The sequence below is a fragment of the Saccopteryx bilineata genome, chromosome 1 (assembly GCF_036850765.1).
Source record: "Saccopteryx bilineata isolate mSacBil1 chromosome 1, mSacBil1_pri_phased_curated, whole genome shotgun sequence".
NCBI lineage: Eukaryota > Metazoa > Chordata > Mammalia > Chiroptera > Emballonuridae > Saccopteryx > Saccopteryx bilineata.
The window spans coordinates 103,838,565-103,860,859 of record NC_089490.1 but is presented as its reverse complement, the minus strand read 5'-3'; the positions used below and the strand labels follow the sequence as shown (position 1 = coordinate 103,860,859).

The 22,295-nt window shown below is 35.7% G+C and overlaps 1 protein-coding gene across 1 annotated transcript in view; it reads right to left on the bottom strand.

Annotated features, from left to right (window-relative positions):
* PARPBP (PARP1 binding protein) overlaps nucleotides 1–22,295 on the bottom strand; it is a 58,739-nt gene that overhangs the window by 1,232 nt on the left and 35,212 nt on the right. The window contains exons 8-11 of the mRNA XM_066253134.1: nucleotides 18,242–18,425; nucleotides 14,743–14,921; nucleotides 12,244–12,325; nucleotides 265–400 (exon numbers count right to left, since the gene is read on the bottom strand). Of these exons, the coding sequence (XP_066109231.1) occupies nucleotides 265–400; nucleotides 12,244–12,325; nucleotides 14,743–14,921; nucleotides 18,242–18,425 (581 nt within the window). The remainder of the gene's footprint in view (nucleotides 1–264; nucleotides 401–12,243; nucleotides 12,326–14,742; nucleotides 14,922–18,241; nucleotides 18,426–22,295) is intronic.

Below are 22,295 nucleotides of genomic sequence, written 5' to 3'. Positions count from 1 at the left end.
GGCACTTAGTCCTTAAATGTTACAAGTTGGTTCTTAAATACATTTAGGTAAATCAAACTGTGTCCTATCCCTATCCATAAATTTATGATACCAGAGTATCATTAAAGACACAGTAAATAAACCCAAGCCTTTATGAATACACACCTTTACATTTCACATTTTATACTTTGCAAAAAAAAAAAAAAATCTAGTTTTACTTAAGTTAAAAACAATTAGCATACTGAAATTAAACTGTTATTTAATTGCTCAAATAAGGTTACTTACCAGAAAGCTCATTTTCCATGTGAAGAACACACAATGGTTTTGATGCTGAATGAACATTGCTCCATGTATTCCTGCTTATCAGGCAGTCATCTTTATAAGTACAAGAAAACTGGGATCTAATTAAGACTTGCTTCGTCTGGTAATGGGAAGAAAGAGGAAAATATGCAATTTATTCTTTATTTTTATTTAATTTTTTCATCTATATAGAAATACACTCTGTGAAATATACTCTGGTATCATAAAAATTCCCCTTACAAATTCCATTATTCATTAAGAACTTTTAACCCTTGATGTTTCGTAGTTTGCAAATTCATTCATTGTTACAACTAGCATTTTTATGCATTTTAGTAATACCAGTTCTATGTATTCCTTTCATATTTTTTGTAAGTTTAGAAAAACGAATTTTTAGACTGTTCAGAAGCCTTCTTACACATTGCTGTATCTCAGCTGTTTTGGAAAGAAAGTTTTATAAGTTTAATAATAATATGTGTCATACATAATCCTAGAAAAATAAAAGTTCTTCATCCTAAGAACTACAGAGTATAACTCTTTAAAAAAAAACAGCATATGTAATTCAAGAACTTAAGAAATTGATAAAGAGAAAAATGCTCAGATAGAAAAGAGAATTAAGAAAAGGCAAAAAAAAAACCCCAAAATAGAAGACTAACAAAGAAATAAACTGAAGGAAAAAAAATGGTAACTGAGGCATTATTTTTTTATTAAAAACTTGAATATTTAAGAAAATAAGAAAGATGATTCAAATATATCACTCTAAGAAAATCTGACCATGATTTAATGGTTGAATATTTGAAATACACACTTGCATTTATCTTCAAACGTCATAAATAGGAGAAAATTAGAAAGCTAAATTTAATTCTTAACCACTGAAAAGAATGCCAAGAAAGTAAGTTTTGGAAATATATTCTGCAAACATAAAACCAGTGTTTGTTTTAGGGATAGATATTAACTGCAGAACAAAGTAATCTACACGGATAAAGCAAATTTCAACATCTGATGTGTAAGTCAACTCAGTTAAAAGGAGATTTCTCCAAACCCAAAATCATCCCAAATCATTTTTAGAAACAGATGAAGTTTAAATTTCAAGCAAATAATTAAAGAGGACTTTAACATTTTAGAGTATAGCTACATTATGCTGAAGATCACTTACAGAACATTTATTTATATAGTTCATAAAGCCTAAAATAGCACAAGTTTATAATATATATTCAGTAATTACATATTATGTTATATATTAAAAGAGATAATTAAGTTAACCCACTCAGATGTTTGCAAAGACACTGGCAGTGAAACCCATTGACTATGGTTTAGAAGAAAGCAAACTAGTCTCCAGTCCAGGTGCTTCATAAACTCAAGTTTTCTCAGAATAACAAATTTTAGGTCTTTCTAACTAATGACATTTATGAGAGCCTTCAGTTCCCAGATCACTAATAATATTTCATTAAGATTTAAACCATTGGAATTTATCTTCCATTTAAGCACAAAAATACATAAAATTGAAAAAAGAATGTAAAAATTTAAAACATCAAAACTATTTCTGATTAAATTAAATAGAGTAAGCTTGATAATATATATATCTGTAATCCCCTATCTTCATGAATCCACATGGACACAACTACTATTATATACATAGTTTCCATCATGAGATGTCCTAAAATATAACTGAAGGTTTTAACTAGCCCTTTCTAGACTTTATGACTTCCATACGTATAGAATTAAAGCAATTAACAAAGCTATTAAATAAATTTTGTTAATAAAATAAACTTTATATTATACTACATCATATCATTATTATAGTAACATTATCTAAAAACTTATTTTCATCTGCAAAACCAGTACTAACTCTTGACATTATCTTTTTACTCAATTTTTCTTTCATTTCACCAGAGTTATTGCTTCTAGAGAATCATAAACTTACTGCTTATAGAGAACTACAGGGTATGGTAAGCCCATGAAGGTAAACGAGTGTGAAGTGGCTGCCTAGGGTTACTCCCATAGCACCTAGAGAGGGATGGGTGGCTTGGGAGACTTTAGCCTCCTACCACAAAGTCTTCATCAGTACCACCCATAAAGTACTCTAAATAAAAACACAATAATTATTTAGTACAGATAATCAATGGTTCCTCTCAATCTCATGTTTAACATGAACAAAAATTTCTTTAGAAAGCAGTGTTATTTTTATTAATTTTTAATATACATCCAAGTATAAAAACCTTTCTCTGCTGTTTAAATACAGTTAAAAACAAGTGCCATAGCCTTCCTTATCATAACTGAATTTCCTCTCCTCAGGACCCCACTGAGAAATTTTCGAGACTTTAGCGACATTATGGCAATTTCAGAAAACTAGAGTTACAAGGCAAAAGATTCTTAAAATCCTGAGAATAGATTCAAGTGTGGGGAAAAAAATAGTTAACCTCTTTATTTTTACCATGAAAAATATTATTGATATACATATCAAAACATAAGAGAGACCACAATTGTTCTATGGAAATCTTAAAATACTTGTGTCCAAAAGAAATAACTGAGTTATATTGAGGATATTTTTTCTGTTTACAAATGATATATATAGGTTTTCCTTTCCCTACCCTATACAAAAGCCTTTTTTTTATTAATTACTACTTATTAAGTTCCAACTTTATGTGAAAGGCACATAGTATATTACAGAGAGTCCTAGGATAACTTCTATAATCACACAGACATTCTACTTATAAAATATGCTGTTGACACACAGCTGGAAGGAATAATAAATAAATTGGATAACAAAATCAAGATTGAAAAGATCTCAGATGGCAAGAACCATAAGTAGAAAATAATAAGATGAAAATGAATGAGGATAAACAAAGTCCTGTATTTAAGTTCAAAAAATCAATTACAGATGTACAGGATGAGAAGAGCCTAACTTAAAAACAACATATGAAAAAGATCTAGAGATTTTAATTGATCATGACCTTGACTGGAGCCAACAATATAATGTCCAGCTAAGAACACTACCCAAAAAGCAATGATAGCAATGATGTGATGGGAAAGGCACCAGATTTGCAGTCAAAACACCTGGCTTATAATTCTGGCTCTATCACTTATTAACTAGATGATGTTGAGTAAACTTCTAAACTTCTCACTTATCCACATATAAAAGAGAACAGTATTTATCTCATAAAATTGTCAGGATTAAATGCAGTTAAAATATGAAAGGGCTATATAAACTCTAGAGATCTGTGTCAATACTATACCATTATTAATTGCATTAACATATATGAAGACAGTATTTCTACAGAATGAGAAATCTGTTCACTTAGATTTCTCAGGGCAGGCCAACTCTAATATGATTCTAGGAATGCGGCTCAAAAAAAATAAGCTTACAATCAGCATCTTCATTTTAGTTATTAAAACAATACAAGCTACATTGGCTTGTATTTATAACTTAAAAGAGAATGCTTTTCCTTTGTTCATACAAGTTGAATTTTTCTGCACAAGATTAGTGGCTACATAGAATTGAGATTACTTCCTGTTGCAAATCTTCCAAATCTCTCTGTGTATTTGATTTGGAATCACAAATAAGCAAAACAATTCCCTCTTGAAAGTGCTTTTGAAGTACTAAACAACTAAGAATAATGTCCAGATTCATACATGGCTGTTAAAATCATTTTATGTTCAAGTCACATGAGAGAAAAGGATTGAAAGTTTTCCTTTGTAGAGTGATTTCCCCTCTTTGGAAAGATTTCTATCCACAGCAAAATTGCAATGAACTTCAAACTTGCCAAGAATTGGAAAAGTCTTTTTGCCACAAGTTCTTTTTAAATTGAAATTATTAGTAGGTTCCCAGTTTGAGGAAAATAGTACTGCACATAGGAAAGCCTGACTCCAGTTAAAACGAGTGAGTCAAAATATTGAAAAGTTGCAGACACTCTCAGAGTATTATTAAGGAAAAAAAAAGTTCTATTATTTTGGAAATTAACCCCTTATCAGATGTATCATTGGCAAATACATTCTCCCATTTAGTAGGTTCCCTTTTCATTTTGTTGATGTTTCCTTTGCTGTGCAAAAGCTTTTTAGTTTGATGTACAGTAGTCCCAATTGTTCATGTTTTCCTTTGTTCCCCTTAACACTCCATAGCACTAATAACCCACTTGACCAGGTGGTGGTGCAGTGGATAGAGCATCGGATGTAGAGGAGGACTCAGGTTTGAAACCCTGAGGTTGCCAGCTTGAGTGCAGGCTCATCTGGTTTGAGCAAGGCTCACCAGCTTGAGCCCAAGGCCGCTGGCTTGAGCAAGGGGTCATTCGCTCTGCTGTAGCCCCCTGGTCAAGGCACATATGAGAAGGCAATCAGTGAACAACTAAGGGGCTGCAATGAAGAATTGATGCTTCTCATCTCCCTTCCTGTCTTCCTATCTGTCCCTCTCTCTGACTCTTTCTCTCTCTGTCTCGATCACAAAACAAACAAACAAAAAACACAGCCCTGATAACCTTCTAACATACCATATAATTCACTTGCTTGTCTTGTTTATTGTCTGCCTCTCCCAACTTAAATATAAGCTCAATGAACAAAACTCTTAGTTTGGCAATTAACTGGTGGCCTACTCTGGCCTGCTTGTGGCCCTCCCCTCCCCACAGGGAAAGGAGTCCAAGCGATCTCAGAGTTGCCCACTAAGAGGCCATGACTCCCCTTTTAGGTACTTTCGCAAGTATCTGGGACCCCAGAATTCTCTGTTCAAACTGTGCTAGGCCCTGGGCTGGCACTGGCCTCTTCCTCTAGACTGAAGGGCTGACTGTTTATGGCAAGGGCAATGGAAATTGGGTGTGACACCTCTTGGTGAAGTGTCCCTAACAGTACAAAACAGAACCAGGGTTGAAGGGTGTAAAAGTGGTCAGGGACTTCCTTCTGGATTCTTTCACCCAGCCCCCAAAGTATTTGAAGAAGACTTGTACATAAGGGGGCTTTGGTCTGATTTGTTTAGTAATGTTTCTCCAGTGCCTAGGACAGAGCCTGGTATACAGGAAGCATTTAATACATACTTGTTAAATGAACTGAGTAAAATTATAACAGACTATAACAGGTGTATGCAAGCAGAAGGTATGAGGAAACAAACATGAGTAAGCAAAAGCATAGAGGTACAAAAAGATGCACAAAAGCTATTCTACTCTTCTAAACAGAGCAAAGAAACCACATGATAGAGAAATTAGAGAAGTAGACTGACAAAGAATAGCTAAAAAACCCTCAGGACAAAAGCTTTGAGATACAAAAATATGTACAGAGTGAACTCTATTCAATAAAGTAATGAAACCATTTGATTTAGAAACTAGACAGAAGTATACACGCAGAGAAAAGCTAAATCACATTTAAGCACAGAGAACCATGCAGCTGAAGTCCTTAAGCTCCATTATATCAACCATTCCTTTCAAGTTCTTAAATATTCCGCCTTCCTCTGGTTCTCATGCACATATCCTTACAATTAGCCCTACAAAAAATAACTGTTCCTTAAAACCACAATAGCCACATTTCCTTAATCTTGTCCCACATTACTTATTCACTTATTATGCATGACTACCCAATACACAGTCACTTTATACCTGTAAGGCAATCTAATACTTTCATCAGGTTGTTTGCTCAGCCTGAAATGCTCTCTTTCATTCTCTCTGCTTGTTTAAATTCTATTTACTCTAATTCCTCATGTTCAAAACACCATTTTCTCTACTTATAATGGATTTTTAGTTATTGCATTCATGGGTATCCCTAATCAATTAGAACTGCAATTGTTTAACATGCTAGCCACATGTAATTAATTTAAATTAAATAAAATTAAAAATCCAGTTCCTTAGTTGCAGTAGCCATGTTTCAAGTGCTCAGTAGGCAAATATGGCTACCACCTCTAGTATCAGCTTAAATATAGAACATCTCCACAGAAAATGAAAAGCTCTGTTCTAGAACAAAGCTTGACAATCTATGTCCTGTGGCACTTTCATGTGCTATAAACAGATTCTCAAGGGACTTTGAGACATTTTTGCTTGTTGGGCCCATAATATCAGAACCCATATGCAACTCTGTACTAGTAATGGAAACCTTACATGTATTCCCCATGTCTTCTATTACTTGATGTGAAACCAATTAAGCTTTGGGAAAAATTACAATCACTGTATATTCAAATATTGTTTCCATCCTTTTTCTCCTCTTGTTCTGGGGCTCCAAATAGGCAACTGATAGACTTTTTCTCTGTGCCCTGTCTCTTTTGTTTTTTCATTCTGTATTCTCTCTAATGACCTATCTTTAGGTCCGCTTACACTACCTAACGCTGTCTGATCTACTATAAACTCATCTAATGAATTCTTAATTTTAGATAATGTTTTTATGGTTCTGAAATAACAATTTGGTTCTGCTTTATAGATTTTAACTCTTTTGAAATTCCCCAATTTTCCATCCATTTTGTCCATTTTTTTACATGTTGAAAATTTTTAAATTCCTTGTCTGCTAATTCTAGTATCTGGATATTTGTTAGTTTTTTTCTCTTGACTGAAGGACAAATCTTCCTTCCCCTTTTCATATCCAGTATATTTTATTCCATGCAGGTTATTGTGCAAAAAGGAAGTGTATAGGCTCTAGAAGAACCATCTCCTATCACAAAGGGTTTCTTTCCCTTGTATCTTCTAGGCAGACACAGAAAGGGCTGACAACCTCAATGCAGTCAGGACTGAGTGGGGTTAGAGCTGGGTTGCAGTAGTCATAACTCCTGTTTGTTTTCTGGCTCTTCCTTCGTCCTCGGGAATGTCCTTCCCAGGCTTTCAATGGAGAACCTTGTGTATCTCTATGACCTGTGACCTGAAAGTTTGGAGGATTCAGTCTGTCCTTCAGAGGCTTTTATATATATATATATTGTACAATATATATATTGTACTCTTTGGTGTTCCATCTCACTTCATGTCCAAATGTGGCACACATCTTGGAAGGAGACAGCTATGTGTCAGGGAGGTGCCAGTCCTCAAGTAGAGTGTTTTATCCTAGCTACCTCAAGACCACAGCTGATGTTTAAAATAGTGGATTGGGGCTCCTTAGCCTTACTCTCAGCTTCAAAAATTCAGCATATGTGTGTTAAGTAAAAATAACTGTGCATTCAGGGCTCCTGAAGTTTCCACATTGTTGCCAACCTTTCAAGACACCCAAAATCTTTGTTGGTTCCTCTTTTCCTCTTGAGTTCCTTTACATGGGCCAACACTAATCCTTAGGTCACACGCAAACTGGCAAATAATCCCAGGGGAGAAACAACTGATAATAGCTGGCTCACCTCAAAGAAACTTACCCTCCCCAGATTTTTAATCTATTTAAACTGTTTTAGTTATATAGATTTCCTAATGTCTTTAAAATATATTGTCCCCATTTTTTCCTGTCTTTTACTTTGTTATTGTAGCAGAAATGGCATTCTGCTATGACCTACTATATCCTAGTTAGAAATACTGTCCCTCCAAGTCTGTGAGTGACTTTTTTATTCTGTTCCCTCCTTATTTGAGAGCATTTTATTTTCTCTTCAGTTATATTTTAAAGGTTGTATACTTTGTCATTCATCATTTTCCTGTATCCTGAGGAATGACAGAAGCAGAAAGAAGGGTTCAGCTGAGAAGATACATAGTTTGAAAAAAAATTCTGGGTACTGCACTCTCCTCTGAGAGCTTATTACACAGTTTGCTCCCCTTACTCAAGGGACTGTTTTTCATTAAAATTGAAGGGGTCATTCAGATAACTTCCCACACTCACTGTGTCACCCTAGAGTAGATGTATGAGTTCCAGGGTTCATTTTCTACGTTTTATCCACATTACTATCCACTTGCCCTTTCTACTGTTTCTCTGACAAGAAAAGAAAGAACAACAAAAGAAACACACATTAGTTGGCTCCTCAGTTTTGGAAATATTAGTGAGCATTCTCAGGATTTTGTCAACTTGGTAGTACAATATTTGTGTACTGGAGTTAGGTTAAGTCACTAAGTCATGCTGTCCCTCTTTACTCTGAAATCTTCAGTTTCTTTTCTTGGCCATAGATTTTGATACTTATTATTCCGAATTACATTATTCTTTGTTGTTTGCTCTTGGTGAATATTTTTGCTAGTTTTTACTGTATTTTTACTCATTTTAAGGGGAGGAAAATTCTGTGAGTTGAACTAAGTCCACCATTTTCATTTGGATATACTCAGAGTTCTCTAATGCCAAAAGGTTAAATTTGGGTACTCAATTAAGAATTTGCTAACACCAGGAGCACAGGACTGGCTGGCAGCTTACAAAAGTACCAGTGGTAGCAGTCAATTTTTCACACTACCTAAAGTCCAAATTTTCACTGTCCTGATTATTCCATCTTTTAAAGATCCAGTATTTATTTCTAATCAGCTCAATTAAGTTAAGTCAGTTAACCCTGATGATTATTCTGACATACATATAATATAGAGTAATGGAAGACAGACCTGTATATATTACCTCTCAGTTGTGCCTGATGTGCAAATGCAAAATATTGCAAAACCAAGCTAGAAAGAATGAAACACATTTATTACAGAGATATAAGGAGGTAAGTATCCTTGATAATTTTTTAATAAGAGCGTATAAGGGTATTTGTATAAATTGCTTGGAAATTGGGGGTAAAAATAAGGAGAAAACATTCTCTACAGGTTCCTATCCAAACTATGAAGATTCTAGAAGAACCTTCTGATTTCCTTTGCAGGAAAATTTACTGGACCATAATAGACAGGATTCCTAATAAGCTACAGTAGGACATAAAACTTGAGGACTTAAAACAATTATGTTAATAAATACTTTCCATAATGGTTTCATAGAATTTTGTGTTCAGAAGAGTATCTATTTCTATTTATAAATGAGGAAACAAAAATCTAAAAGTAGTTAATTTGCCCCATATAATAATGACATGGATATTTCACAATCAAGTATCATCTACATCCACATTCTACATTCCTCATATTGTCTACCATTGCAGTGCTCTTTCCAAGACAGTATTTTAAGTGTAGATCATATATTCTTTCCATGACTTAAGAAAAAAATAAACTGTATGCCACAAGAGAAAAGTAACAGGATAATAATAAGATAACAAGCTGTTAAATTACTTTTCCATAGTTACTTAGTAGTAAATATTAGCAACACTTAAAATTATAACATCTTAAAAATATTGGCAACAATATTAAAATTATTAAAAAATAATATTAAATCTATAGTTTGGCTGTATACCTGGCTAAAACAATTATTCTCACACTCTTTTAGAAAGAATACTGTACCGCAAAATATAACTATAAATACCAATTCCTTGGTTTCCCTAGTGTCATTTAGATTCAGAGCTATGTACACTAAGCCAGCTCCACTATTAAATAATAAAAGTAATGTAATTATAATCTCAGTATTTAACCATGGCTTTGCAAACTGGCTTAAAATATTTCCTGGTAGTCATGAGATATTGTTGGGTAAGGTGCTTTCTCAGGATTATGGTCTCCTCATCTACAAATGAGACTGGATTAGACAATCTCTCTTCAACTTTCCAAAACTTTGTAAATTTCTCTATACATTAAATTTATGGGTATTATACACTGTATAGTAATTAGTTGACTCTTACCATATCTAAAAAAATACCCTTCTCACTCTTCAGATAGATATTTTCATTTTAATATTCTTAGTTCTAACAAAATATCTCAGTTACTTTTTTGTTTTGTTTTATTTTATTTTATTTCATTTTATTTCTTAAGTGAGAGGAGGGAAGATAATGGGATAGACTCCCACATACATCTCAACTGGGATCCACCCAGCAACACCTATCTGGGGCCGATGCTCAAATCAATTGAGCTATTTTTAGCATCTGAGGGCTAATGTATTCAGACCAACAAAACTATCCTCAGTGCCTGGAGCTCATGCTCAAACAAATTGAGTCACTGGCTGCAGGAGGGTAAGAGGGAGAGAAGCAGGAGAGGGAGGGGGAAAGAAGCAGATGGTCACTGCTCTTGTGTGCTCTATTGGGGATCAAACCTGGGACGTCCATACACTAGGCCAACACTCTATCCACTGAGCCACTGGCCAGGACCAATGATCTTTAAATAAAAATATTAAAGTCTGTCAGTATCTACAGCAGGAAAAAAAAACTTAAGAATTTATATGTTACATTTCTATTTCTAACCAAATCTAAAGAATAGATTTTTTTTTAAATCTCATGCTTTAACTATAAGTTCTTACAGTTAATATAACAAAATTGATAAATTTTATTCATAGAAAAATTGTATAAAACTCAATAATGTATTCCACAGGTATTCATTATTAGCAACTACTAATAACCAATAGAAAGATAAGACTTATTAATACATATAAACTAAATGGATTTGGGATATATAGATGAAATAGATGATAACTAAAAGCTTTGCTAATTGGAACTAACTTTCCAAATGGGAACATAAAGAACATACAAATTAGAGGTCTCAAAGTTGTAACAAGATGAATAATTATTTGATAATTTTAGAAAAACTGTAAATTTTACATGAAAATTTTGTTAAATGAATGAATTCCTCACCACAGAAAATTTTGTTAAATGAATGAATTCCTCACCATATTCAATAAATGTATGTTAAATAAATGAATGAGTTAAGACGAAATTTTTTTTTTCCTGCATTTTTCTTTCTTTCTTTTTTTTTTTTTTTTTTTTTTTTCCATTTTTCTGAAGCTGGAAACAGGGAAAGACAGACAGACTCCCGCATGCGCCCGACCGGGATCCACCCGGCACGCCCACCATGGGGCGGCGCTCTGCCCACCAGGGGGCGATGCTCTGCCCATCCTGGGCGTCGCCATGTTGCGACCAGAGCCACTCTAGCGCCTGAGGCAGAGGCCACAGAGCCATCCCCAGCGCCCGGGCCATCTTTGCTCTGATGGAGCCTTGGCTGCGGGAGGGGAAGAGAGAGAGAGAGGAAAGCACGGCAGAGGGGTGGAGAAGCAAATGGGCGCGTCTCCTGTGTGCCCTGGCCGGAAATCGAACCTGGGTCCTCCGCACGCTAGGCCGAGGACCGCTGAGCCTACCGGCCAGGGCAGTCCTGCATTTTTCTGAAGCTGGAAACGAGGAGGCAATCAGACAGACTCCCGCATGAGCCCGACCAGGATCTACCCGGCACGCCCACCAGGGGGCGACGCTCTGCCCATCCGGGGCATCATCCCACTGCGACCAGAGCCATTCTAGCGCCTGGGCCATCTTTGCTCCAATGGAGCCTCGGCTGTGGGAGGGGAAGAGAGAGACAGAGAGGAAGGAGAGGGGGAGGGGTGGAGAAGCAGATGGGCGCTTCTCCTGTGTGCCGTGGCTGGGAATCAAACCCGGGACTTCCACAAGCCAGGCCTACGCTCTACCACTGAGCCAACCAGCCAGGGCCAAGACCAAATTTCATTTTGACAAATAAGATCAAAATAATTTTAAACGATTGAAAAACACATTATTGACTACTTATGATAGGAAATGTTTCAAGTGAGAACAGAAAAACTTAATTTAAACCAAATGAAAATGTAAAGAGCAGCTCTAGTCAATGAACAATGTGAAATGTTCTTCTTGTCCAGATCTACAATTAATTATATGCTGCCATTATGTCTTTAGACGAGACCAAAACTGGTATTATGCATTCTCTCAAGATTCAGTATAAGATACAGAAATGTAAATGAGAAAACATGTTCCTTATTTTCCCCTTCATTCACTGAGCAGATATTTCTTGAACACTTATCATAGCAGGTGCTATTCCTTCCTTTTTCAGATCCAGTGGAATGAATAAACCAAGGATAGATTAGCCAAGATTGTATTGATATAAAAGAGTTTCTGTATGTCAACTGTCGTAACTCATTTCCCAGTTTAATTCCTATTGTTCCAAGCACAATGCATATAGTAAATATCCAGGTCAGCTTTATATAATTCTTCTAAAAATAAAACAATTTCTATCACTTTCATGATAATTCGTTAAATTATACCTTAGTTTTTTTCTCTTCCATTGAGTTACGAATGCGTTCTCTTAGTGGTTTCACCAATGAATTATTCACTTGTATGGGCGATCTATGTCCAAATAAAGCAAAAATTTATAAACCAAAGTAGCTTTCTTAAATCTGGTTTTCACCCTTCCCCGACCCAAAAGCAATTATGAAATAAAAGACAACTGAATCTAGTTGTTTACCGTATGACATAAAAATACCAGTATCCGTATTCTAACAGTTCTAAATATTAGTAATTTGCTTGATTAATCCACTCACTAGATAGTAGAGCTTCTACTATATGCATAACATTGTGAAGACTAGAAAGTTCATCCATTCATTCAGTATCCCTTAATTCACGCATCATGAAGTCAAAGTAAGGAAAATAAGACATCCACCTAACTAAAATTAAATTTAAAAAAGGACAAGTGCCATAGCAGAGAAATTCAAAAGAGAAAGCATAGTTTATAAATAGAAGTGTTAAACAAGGCACAATCTGAATTCCTCAAAATTCCTTTTTGGCTTCACAGAGCCAGTCATGACACCTTCAACTCAAAAGACCATTATGTAAGAATAAAGGATAGTCTATTCTAAGAAACCCTTGTGTATAACCTTATATTGACATATATTCATACACCACATTGTCCTTAATTTTATCATTTCAATGAAGACCATTAAAAATTTACTTTACTATGGACAGGTCCCTGTCTGCACAATGACAACTGGAAGTACCAAGGCAACTGTAAATAATTAAAATGTTTTTGTGCAAATGACTGAATACAGAAAAATAACTCTCGAACATGGATGTGAGATTAATTTTTGTTTTAAAATTGTCTATTAACACAAAACAACTTTCTCTAAGAAAATGATAGTTAAATGAGAGAATATTTAAACCATTTATATTTTTACATAAAAAAAGCAAGCTTTGTTAAACAGAAGGTAAAAGGAGGAAAAAACAAAGATTCATTTTCTTGTCTCATCTATGGGATTCTAAAACGGTGTAAGTAAGTCACTGATAAAATATATTTTCACTGTTAGGAAAATATTTGGGCATTTTTACAGTAGAATATGAAAGAATTATATTATGCCCTGATATAAAGAATAATTATCAGAAGCTGGTGAAGAAGACAAGATTTAAAGGCATTACAGGACAAAACTGAATTACAGATCATTAAGGTTACTCTTGAAAGAGAAAAGACAGCAAGGCACAGGAAATCCTGCATGAAGCAATCATGCACGAATGGATTCGAACAATTCTAGACTAAAATTAGATTTCTAAAAAGAAGCTCAAGCAGAAAACGGAAAGGATCAAACAGTAGGATGACATTGTAAGAATTCTCCACAATGTACTAGACACAATTCAAAAAGGTTGTTTTAAAATTTTTAATGTTTCTATAACTGAACAATCATTAATTAAAAATACCGTCAAACTACTCAATTTTGACCTAACTTGGTAAAACTGGACAGTATCAATGTCTTGCATGGAATACCAACACTAATTTAGTATTTTTCTTTGTATTGTGAAGAAGCCCGGTAAGTATCAGTTTCAGTGGGAGTTTGGTGTTATGCTCTCTCCTTTTCTTGGGCAGAATAGCACAGTCCTTGGAGGAGAGACCTCGGGCTTTAGAGAAACACACCTTTGCTGCTTGCTAAATTAGCTCTCTTACTATTATCTCTTACTACTTACTATTGCTCTCAATCCTCTAATTCTCACTTAAAAAGTGAGGATACTATTACAAGAGGTTACTATGAGGGCTGAGATAATATAATTGAAAACACTGAGCAAGGTTCTTGGCACACGTAGCAAAGCAATTAAATATTTCCATAGCAAAAAAATAAGAACAAAAACACAAAACCAAAATCAAAAAACACCTCTCATACTCTCATAAAATACTACCTTTTTATATAAAACTCTCTCACACACAAGTGTTCAATCTCCTTTTCACTAACTTTTGCTTTCTCTCTTCATACTTTTATTTTTTTTTTTAATTTAATTTTTTTTTATTTTTTATTTTTCTGAAGCTGGAAACGGGGAGGCAGTCAGACAGACTCCCGCATGCGCCCGACCGGGATCCACCCAGCACGCCCACCAGGGGGCGATGCTCTGTCCATCCAGGGCGTCGCTCTGTCACGACCAGAGCCACTCTAGCGCCTGGGGCAGAGGCCAAGGAGCCATCCCCAGCACCCCGGCCATCTTTTTGCACCAATGGAGCCTTGGCTGCGGGAGGGGAAGAGAGAGACAGAGAGGAAGGAGGGGGTGGTGGAGAAGCAGATGGGTGCTTCTCCTGTGTACCCTGGCCGGGAATCGAACCCGGGACTCCTGCACGCCAGGCTGACGGTCTACCACTGAGCCAACCAGCCTGGGCCTCTTCATACTTTTCTATGTCTTCAAGTTTCCTACCATAGCATGTATTTGTTTTATAATCAATGAAGTACTTTTTCAAAACCTCCCTTTATAGACTAGAGTTAACATTCACGTACATATAACTTCCTATTACTTACCTAAAAAGTGTAAGGATTGAAGTTCCATTATGATGAATGGTGTTTTCATCGTCATATAAAAGCTCTGCTTTGTTTTTGGTAGGAGCACTGGCTGCTTCTTCATCCAAAAGAACTAGTAAAATTTTCACAGTATCTCTGCCACAGTATGCAGTGCCATGGTTTATGGCATAAGATTTTGGCTAGAACAAAAAATAATTTTAAGGAAAGTGATAATCACCTCAGCGGGGTCAATCAGCCCCTCTTTTCCATACCAAGTGCCACTCTTCTCCTTCCTCTTCTGCTGCTTAAGGAAAGATCAGCCATGAGAAATGGCTTTAAGGCATGAATAGATTTCTCCCTCCAGCCATACTAAAATCAACCTTATCAACTTTCAGAAGCATAAAATACAAAAAACAGTATTATAAAAGAGAAAAAAATTAGGTTCCAGTCAAAATAACATTAGGCTTTAAGTCAGAAAACATAGCTACTACCAAGTTATGCGACCTCAGCCTCATGACTTAACTTCTCTGAGTATTTTTTATCTTACACCAAAGAGAGATGGGGTTGGCGATCTAAATACCAACCCCACAGAGGGCTGTAAAGATCTACTCAAACACAAAAATGGAAAAACTAATTGACATTCATTCATTCAGTAATCATGGATAAGCATATACTAAGTCTCAAGTGCTGTGTTTGAAGCTAAGACTACCAAGATAAAAACCACTGCCACAGAAACACAGTTTCCTTGATAAAATGAGTAAGCAATAACTATATTATACACTGCTCAGTGCTATTTCTAATATAATGAATATGTGATCACACAAAAGGTAGTGATCAATTCACCTTGAACTCAAGGATGGCTTCATGAAGGAGGAGACACAAAGGGGTAGGAGAGAACAAGCTACTTTCAGGGACCAGGTAGTATGATATGGCTAAAGAACAGGGTAACAGACAGGGAGTTAAGTGAGATGAGCCTGGGAAAGCTTTGTGTATAGGGCAAAGAGGTTATAAGTCTATTACAAAGTTAAAAATCTGTTGGTTTAGCCTAATCGGTGGTATGCAGTGGATAGAGCATCAACTTGGGACACTGAGATCCCAGGTTCGAAACCTCAAGGTCACAGGTTTGAGCACAGTCACTCCAGTCACCAGCTTAAGTGTGGGATCATCAACATGATCCCATAGTCGCTGGCTTAAAACCAAAGGTCGCTGGCTTGAGCAAGTGGTCGCTGGCTTGGCTGGAACCATCTGATCAAGGCACGTATGAGAAGCAATCAATGAATAAAGTGACGCAACTATGAGTTGATGCTCCTCATCTCCTTTTCTGTCTGTCTCTCAATCTCTCTCACTGAAACAAACAAACAAACAAACAAACAAACAAACACCACTTGGTTTATTATGGAAGGAAATAAAGCAATGGCACTTAGATTTTAGAAAAATGATGGCAATGTATAAAATACATTCCTGGGTAAGAATGTTATTAAATCTGAAGATAGAATGACAAACTAAGAGACTAGAATAGTTCAGCCCAGAACTGAAGAAGATCATAGCTAGTGGAGATAAAGAAAAGGCAGATTAAAAGAGGAGAGCTAGAAAAATTTAATGACTAGATAGAAGAATAAGCAAAAATATATCATAATAAAATATACATAGATACATATAAGCATAAACTCTGAAGGCAGTTCTGCCTGATTTTGATACCAACTTACTAGTTGTATGTGCTAAGTCTGGGGACGTTGCTTAACCTCAATGTGCTTCAGTTAAATCACTGGTAAAACAGGGGTAATTATAGTGTCCACCAATAGGGTTACTAAAAACTGTGCCTAGATATCAAAGTTGCCCTTTCTGGGACATTCCTCAACTTTCACCAACATATTCTTGGCCTCCCTTCTCTACCTGGCTGACTCAGGCTCGTGCTACCAGTGAACTATAATGCATACCTACACTGGAATTTTAACCAGTTCACTATGACAATCCAATCCTTAATATATGTATTTTTCTTTAGCACCAGATAAATCCATATTGATTAATACTAAATTCACTGAGGATTATTAAACTGGATTTTTCAAAGTTTTCTGATTTGGTTAAACATACAATTAAGAGCCACGTTCCCATTTTTATATCTTGTGACTGAAAAGGGGAGAGACTGATGCTCTTAATTATCTGAGTTGTGACAATCCCGGATTTACACTGATAGTAACAACCTGGTTGTCATTTGAGCCAAGCTAGTCACAGGAAGTGTTAACACAACAATGGGATAGATATATGGGGAGCAACCCAGAATCTCAAATTAATCCTAAAACATGTATTGTTATCTTAAAATAATCTAAATATAGTCCCCAAGAATAAATAAGCAATAAAAAATAAGCAAGTCTTTCTTCATACACTGGATGTCACAAATAGCACCAAATGAAAAGGGGCCTTTTTTGTTTGAATAATTAAACTGCAACAAATTTTAACACATACTCCAAAATTATGTGCTAGAGCTAAACACATGGTAGTCATTTTTTCCCTATTAACACTATAGTTGTAATGCTACACAATGTTCAAAAATCTATGTAAAATAAAAAACAAAAAAAAGGTGAATGTTCTGGGATATATAGTTAAACAATTTCTAAGTGTGGGAGAAATCCTCTATGTTCATACCAGGCTGGCAATGGAGGTAGAAAAAAAACATCATGAAATGAAAATATTCTATAAAAGAAAAATAAACTGCTAAATAGAAACCATTTCCATTGCTCTTCTACAGAGTGCTTAGTACTGAGGTCAGACGAAAAACATCAAGTTCTTATTTTTATCTCAGTAAATGAAATAATAAGTTTCATAAGAATAATTATTGAGCTCTACCAGGTAGTAGCTCAGTGGGTAGAGTATCGGATTGGGATGCAGAGGACCCAGGTTCAAAAGCCCAAAGTTGCAGGCTTAAGTACGGGCTCATCCAGCTAGAGCACAGGCTCATCAGCTTGAGTATGGGATCGCTGGCTTGAGTGTGGGATCACAGACATGACCCCATGGTTACTGGCTTGAGCCCAAGGGCATTGGCTTGAGCAAGGGGTTACTCGCTCTGCTGTAGCCCCCCCGGTCAAGGCACATATGAGAAAGCAATCAATGAACAACTAAGGTGCCACAACGAAGAATTGATGCTTCTCATCTCTCTCCCTTCCTGTCTGTCTGTCCCCATCTGTCTCTCTGTCTCTGTCAAAAAAAAGAAAAGAATAATTACTGAATAACATGACAAAACACCTTAGTATCCATCAAGAATTATAAATTTCTCATGCTCCTAGAGATGCTGAAGATTATCCAATGCCCTACTTTAACAAATACAATTTGGTCCAAAGATGTTAAGATTTATCCAAGTCAAATATAATCCTACATAATCCTTTTGAGAAACTTAAATTTTCAACAACACAACACAGGAAACACACTCTTCTGACTTAAGTGGCAACAGCAAACCATTTCCACAACAAAGAGAAAAGAAAATGTTTTGTATAGAAGGATAATAAATAATAAAAAAGTTCATTACCCGTGCAGGACTGATGTCAGTGGTGCTAGCAGCTACGTCTCCTCGTTGAGAACTGATAATACTTTTAATCCTCAAATCCAAATCCTGAGCAACTTCCTCCACTGCTTTACAGAAAGGATCCCTGCTGTTCTGGCCTTTAATCAGCTGCAATTTTATCACTGAGAGTAGCCGACCCCCTGCCATGCTGAAAATAGAAATCAGATCACCTTCATAATAGTATTAGAAAAGACAATATACTCACAAACTTGAAAATATAATTCTCAGAGTTAATCAACACTCATCAAAGAATATAGCTTTGATTTTGAAAATCAAACAGTAACACATTTAAGAAAAGAAATAAAATGAGAAGCAAAATTTAAACATTTTTCTAAAAGCAAGTTATTTCAACAAGGTAAGTTACTGATTTGAAACCTAAAGGGAAATAATTTAGTTATATACAATACAGATTCAGATGCAGTTACATATACACAATACACTTAAAATATATACCTTTAGATACAACTAAGGTAACAAAAGCTACCTCTTATTGAATACCTAGAATCCTACTATCATTTTTTAATCTTAAAACCTATTTAGTCAATATTATTACCCTTAAATAACAAGTGAGAAAATTGGGTCTCAAAATGGATAGATAGCTTGTCCAAGAATATACACTGTTCTAGACTAGGAAAGAGGTGGTAAGGAAGGAGACAGACCTGAAACACAAGATACTGCACTATAATATGAGATGAGTTATTATATGGAAGAGGAAAGTAAGCTAGTTAATACTGACCTAAAGCAAAGCAGAAACTGGAATAACTATGGCCAACAGATAAGTGTTTTAAAAAACCTGAACTGATTTGTTTATTTATACTAAGCCTGAACCTGAATGAATTTGAGTTGCAATTTCTGCTCTAGAAAACAGACCTAAAACCAATGTGAGAAATAGAGAGAGGGAAGGATTTTGGTCCATTACAAGAAAGAAATTATAGGTGTTCAACATTAGAAGAGGGCTTTTTTGAAGTTAGGAGATCTCCATCCTGGTGCAAAGGGTGCACTGTGCCAAATGAGAAGAGGATGTGGTCTGAGCATGGAGTCAGCCAGCCTGAGCAAAATCGCAACCCCCCACTTCCTACTCTGGGTATGCTTTTCAACCTCTCTGTGAATTTTATACTGCCAGAAAAGAAATTATGAATTAAGGTGTTCATCTTCACTGCTTCATTCCCTGACTTTATGTTTTGGGGAACAAGTCAGGTTCCCCAAAAGTCACTGGAAATACATTTTTTCACATTTAGATAGCTAGTCCAAATAGAGAAGGAAAGTTAGAAAAAAAATGCGGAGAGATTTAATGTATAGTAGTGCCTTAGACAGTGTCTCCCAAATCTGCCTGATCATCAATCATATTCAACATTAGTTTAAAAGATGAGCTCCAGTTCCCACCCTAATGAATCACAATCTCCAGAGAAGGACATTGAACAGTGTGTGGTTTTACAAGTACCACAGGTGATTCTTATGACTAGACAAGCTTGAGAAACATTTCCAGAAAACATAAGCTCCTTGACAAAGGAACCGTATTTTAATAATCTTCATATTACCAGTTTCCACTTAGGACACACAAGGGATGACTGTTATGCTTGCTAAACTGACCACTATCACACACAAAAATTCTTAAGTCTTAAGATAAAAGATATATATTTTACTATGATCCATATTGTTATTTTTATTTGCAATACAAAAGCACTTAGGGGGTGTCCACTGGATACTAGATACTCTTTGGGAACATATTACTGAGCTTGGCAAAAATAGGGGAAAATCTCCGAGTATCACCCAATCTTTCCCTAGGAAAAGAAACAAACGAGCTGGAGTGGAGAAATGGAAGCTGTGAGTGGTAAGCCAGCAGGATGAATGGGGTTTTCCTAAAGACAAAAATCTCTCGTAGCACATCAATTAGGACACAAAGCTCTGGTTGACTTTCTAAATGTGTCTGAACCTTCCAAGGAAAAAGAAGTAGTATGGCTTTTATTAGATTTACTCCACGTACTTTATATTTTTGATGTTACTTTCTAATATTTTCCATTTGGTGGTGTTGAAGAAATACAACTGCTTTTTGTTTACTGACCTTGTGACTAGTAACTCTCATGAAATTAACTATCATTAATTTCAATAATTTTTCTTTTGATTCTTGGAGTTTTCTAAATATATAATCATATCATCACCAATTAGGGTTGTACTTCTTCCTTTTCAGTTGTTATATCTCCTATTTCTTTTTCTTGCCTTACTACAATGAATTGGATGGACATCTAATACGATGTTGAAAAGAATGAGATTAAGAAATCTTGTGTTGTTCAAAACCGTAAATAGGATGCTAGAATATTTTAGCATTAAGTAGGTTTTCATAGAAACTCTTCATTAGATTAAAATCCTTGTTCTTAATTCATTTTGCACTAAGGGAGTAGCCATGTAGGGTGGGTATTCCTAACAGACTCCTCACCTTGGGCAGTCCTAGGGCTTTGTCCTCTGTCCCCTCAGACTTTGGCAGGTATAAGAACAGACTCTTCAAACCACCAAGTTCAGCAAATATTCTCAAAATAAAAGCTGGCTTCCTTTCTTGACTTCCCTTTCTGGATTTCTTCATTTCCTTAGTTTCTATCTGTACGTTCATTGCATTTGCCTGCTTATTGATGCATTTAAAAAATGTTATCCAGCATGATTAATTATTGTCAAAGGAAGGGTCAATCAGCCCACCTAGTCTGCTATACATCTGTAATCATAGACTCTAAGATTTATTTTATGTATACAGGCACTTTCTTTTTCAGCTAGTTTTTTCTCAGTTTTCTATTAAAAGCACAGAAAGTAATTAGATGAAATATAGCCAAAATAAAAACATAATTAACATTATGTGCTTTTTCTGGGAATTAATCTCTAATGAAAAAGTTTTGGAAAAGATTCAAAAGGATAATAAAATATGAAAGAGTGCCTTGGTCAATTATAAGAACCAAAAACAACAACAAAAAACAAAGGTTTAAATAATACTAGGTAAAATCATCTTTGTCCCCCTTTCTCATTCTTTCCACAGAATATACTAAATTTTGAAAATATATAGCCAGACAAGGCAGTGGCACAGTGGATAGAGCGTCAGACTGGGACACGGAGGACCCAGGTTTGAGACCCTGAGGTTGCCAGTTTGAGCGCCAGCTCATCTGGTTTGAGCAAGGCTCGTCAGCTTGAGGCTAAGGTCACTGGCTTGAGCAAGGGGTCACTCGGTCTACTGCAGCCCCCTGGTCAAGGCACATATGAGAAAGGAATCAATGAACAACTAAGGTGCAGCAACAAAGAATTGATGCTTCTCATCTCCTCCCTTCCTGTCTGTCTGTCTCTATCTGTCCCTCTCTCTGACTCTGTCTCTGTCACACACACACACACACACACACAAATAATAATAATATAATTCACTGATTGTATTTTATTTAGAAAAGAATGTATGACTTGTATTTAATATACTTGTCAAGGTCGATATATGGACCCCTGGCAAAATACTCCAAGCACTAGTGTTATGACTAGTCTGTTGCTATACATTCACTGTGTACTAGCCAACCACTAACTCTTCAAATATCTGCTCAGCAACACAGTGGTTTAATTCAAACACCCACGTCTAAAGCCTGGAAACTCCTGAAGTTTTAACTCAAATAACATGAGGACATTCGTGCTAGGCACTAGAAATATAAAATGAAAACTTTTCTCTTCAAAAGGTCACCATTGATTATATGGCACATTTAGATACTAATGGTATAGAGACAGTTTGAGTGTGGAAAAAAGAGAAAAAGGAGGTATTCGAGAAGGCTTCCCAGAAGATACTTCATGATGATGCTGGATAAACAATCATAGAAGAATTTAGGTGACAAAGGTAAACTGCAGCTCCTGACTACTAAATGTATCACATTCGAGCCCTATAGCAGAAAGAGAAAAATGGGGCTAGTGAAAAAAACCACAAATAAACCTCCAAGCTTGTATCAAACCATAGTGACTGAAAGAGAACAATTAAGCAATAATAAAAACAAATGATTAGTAATAATTT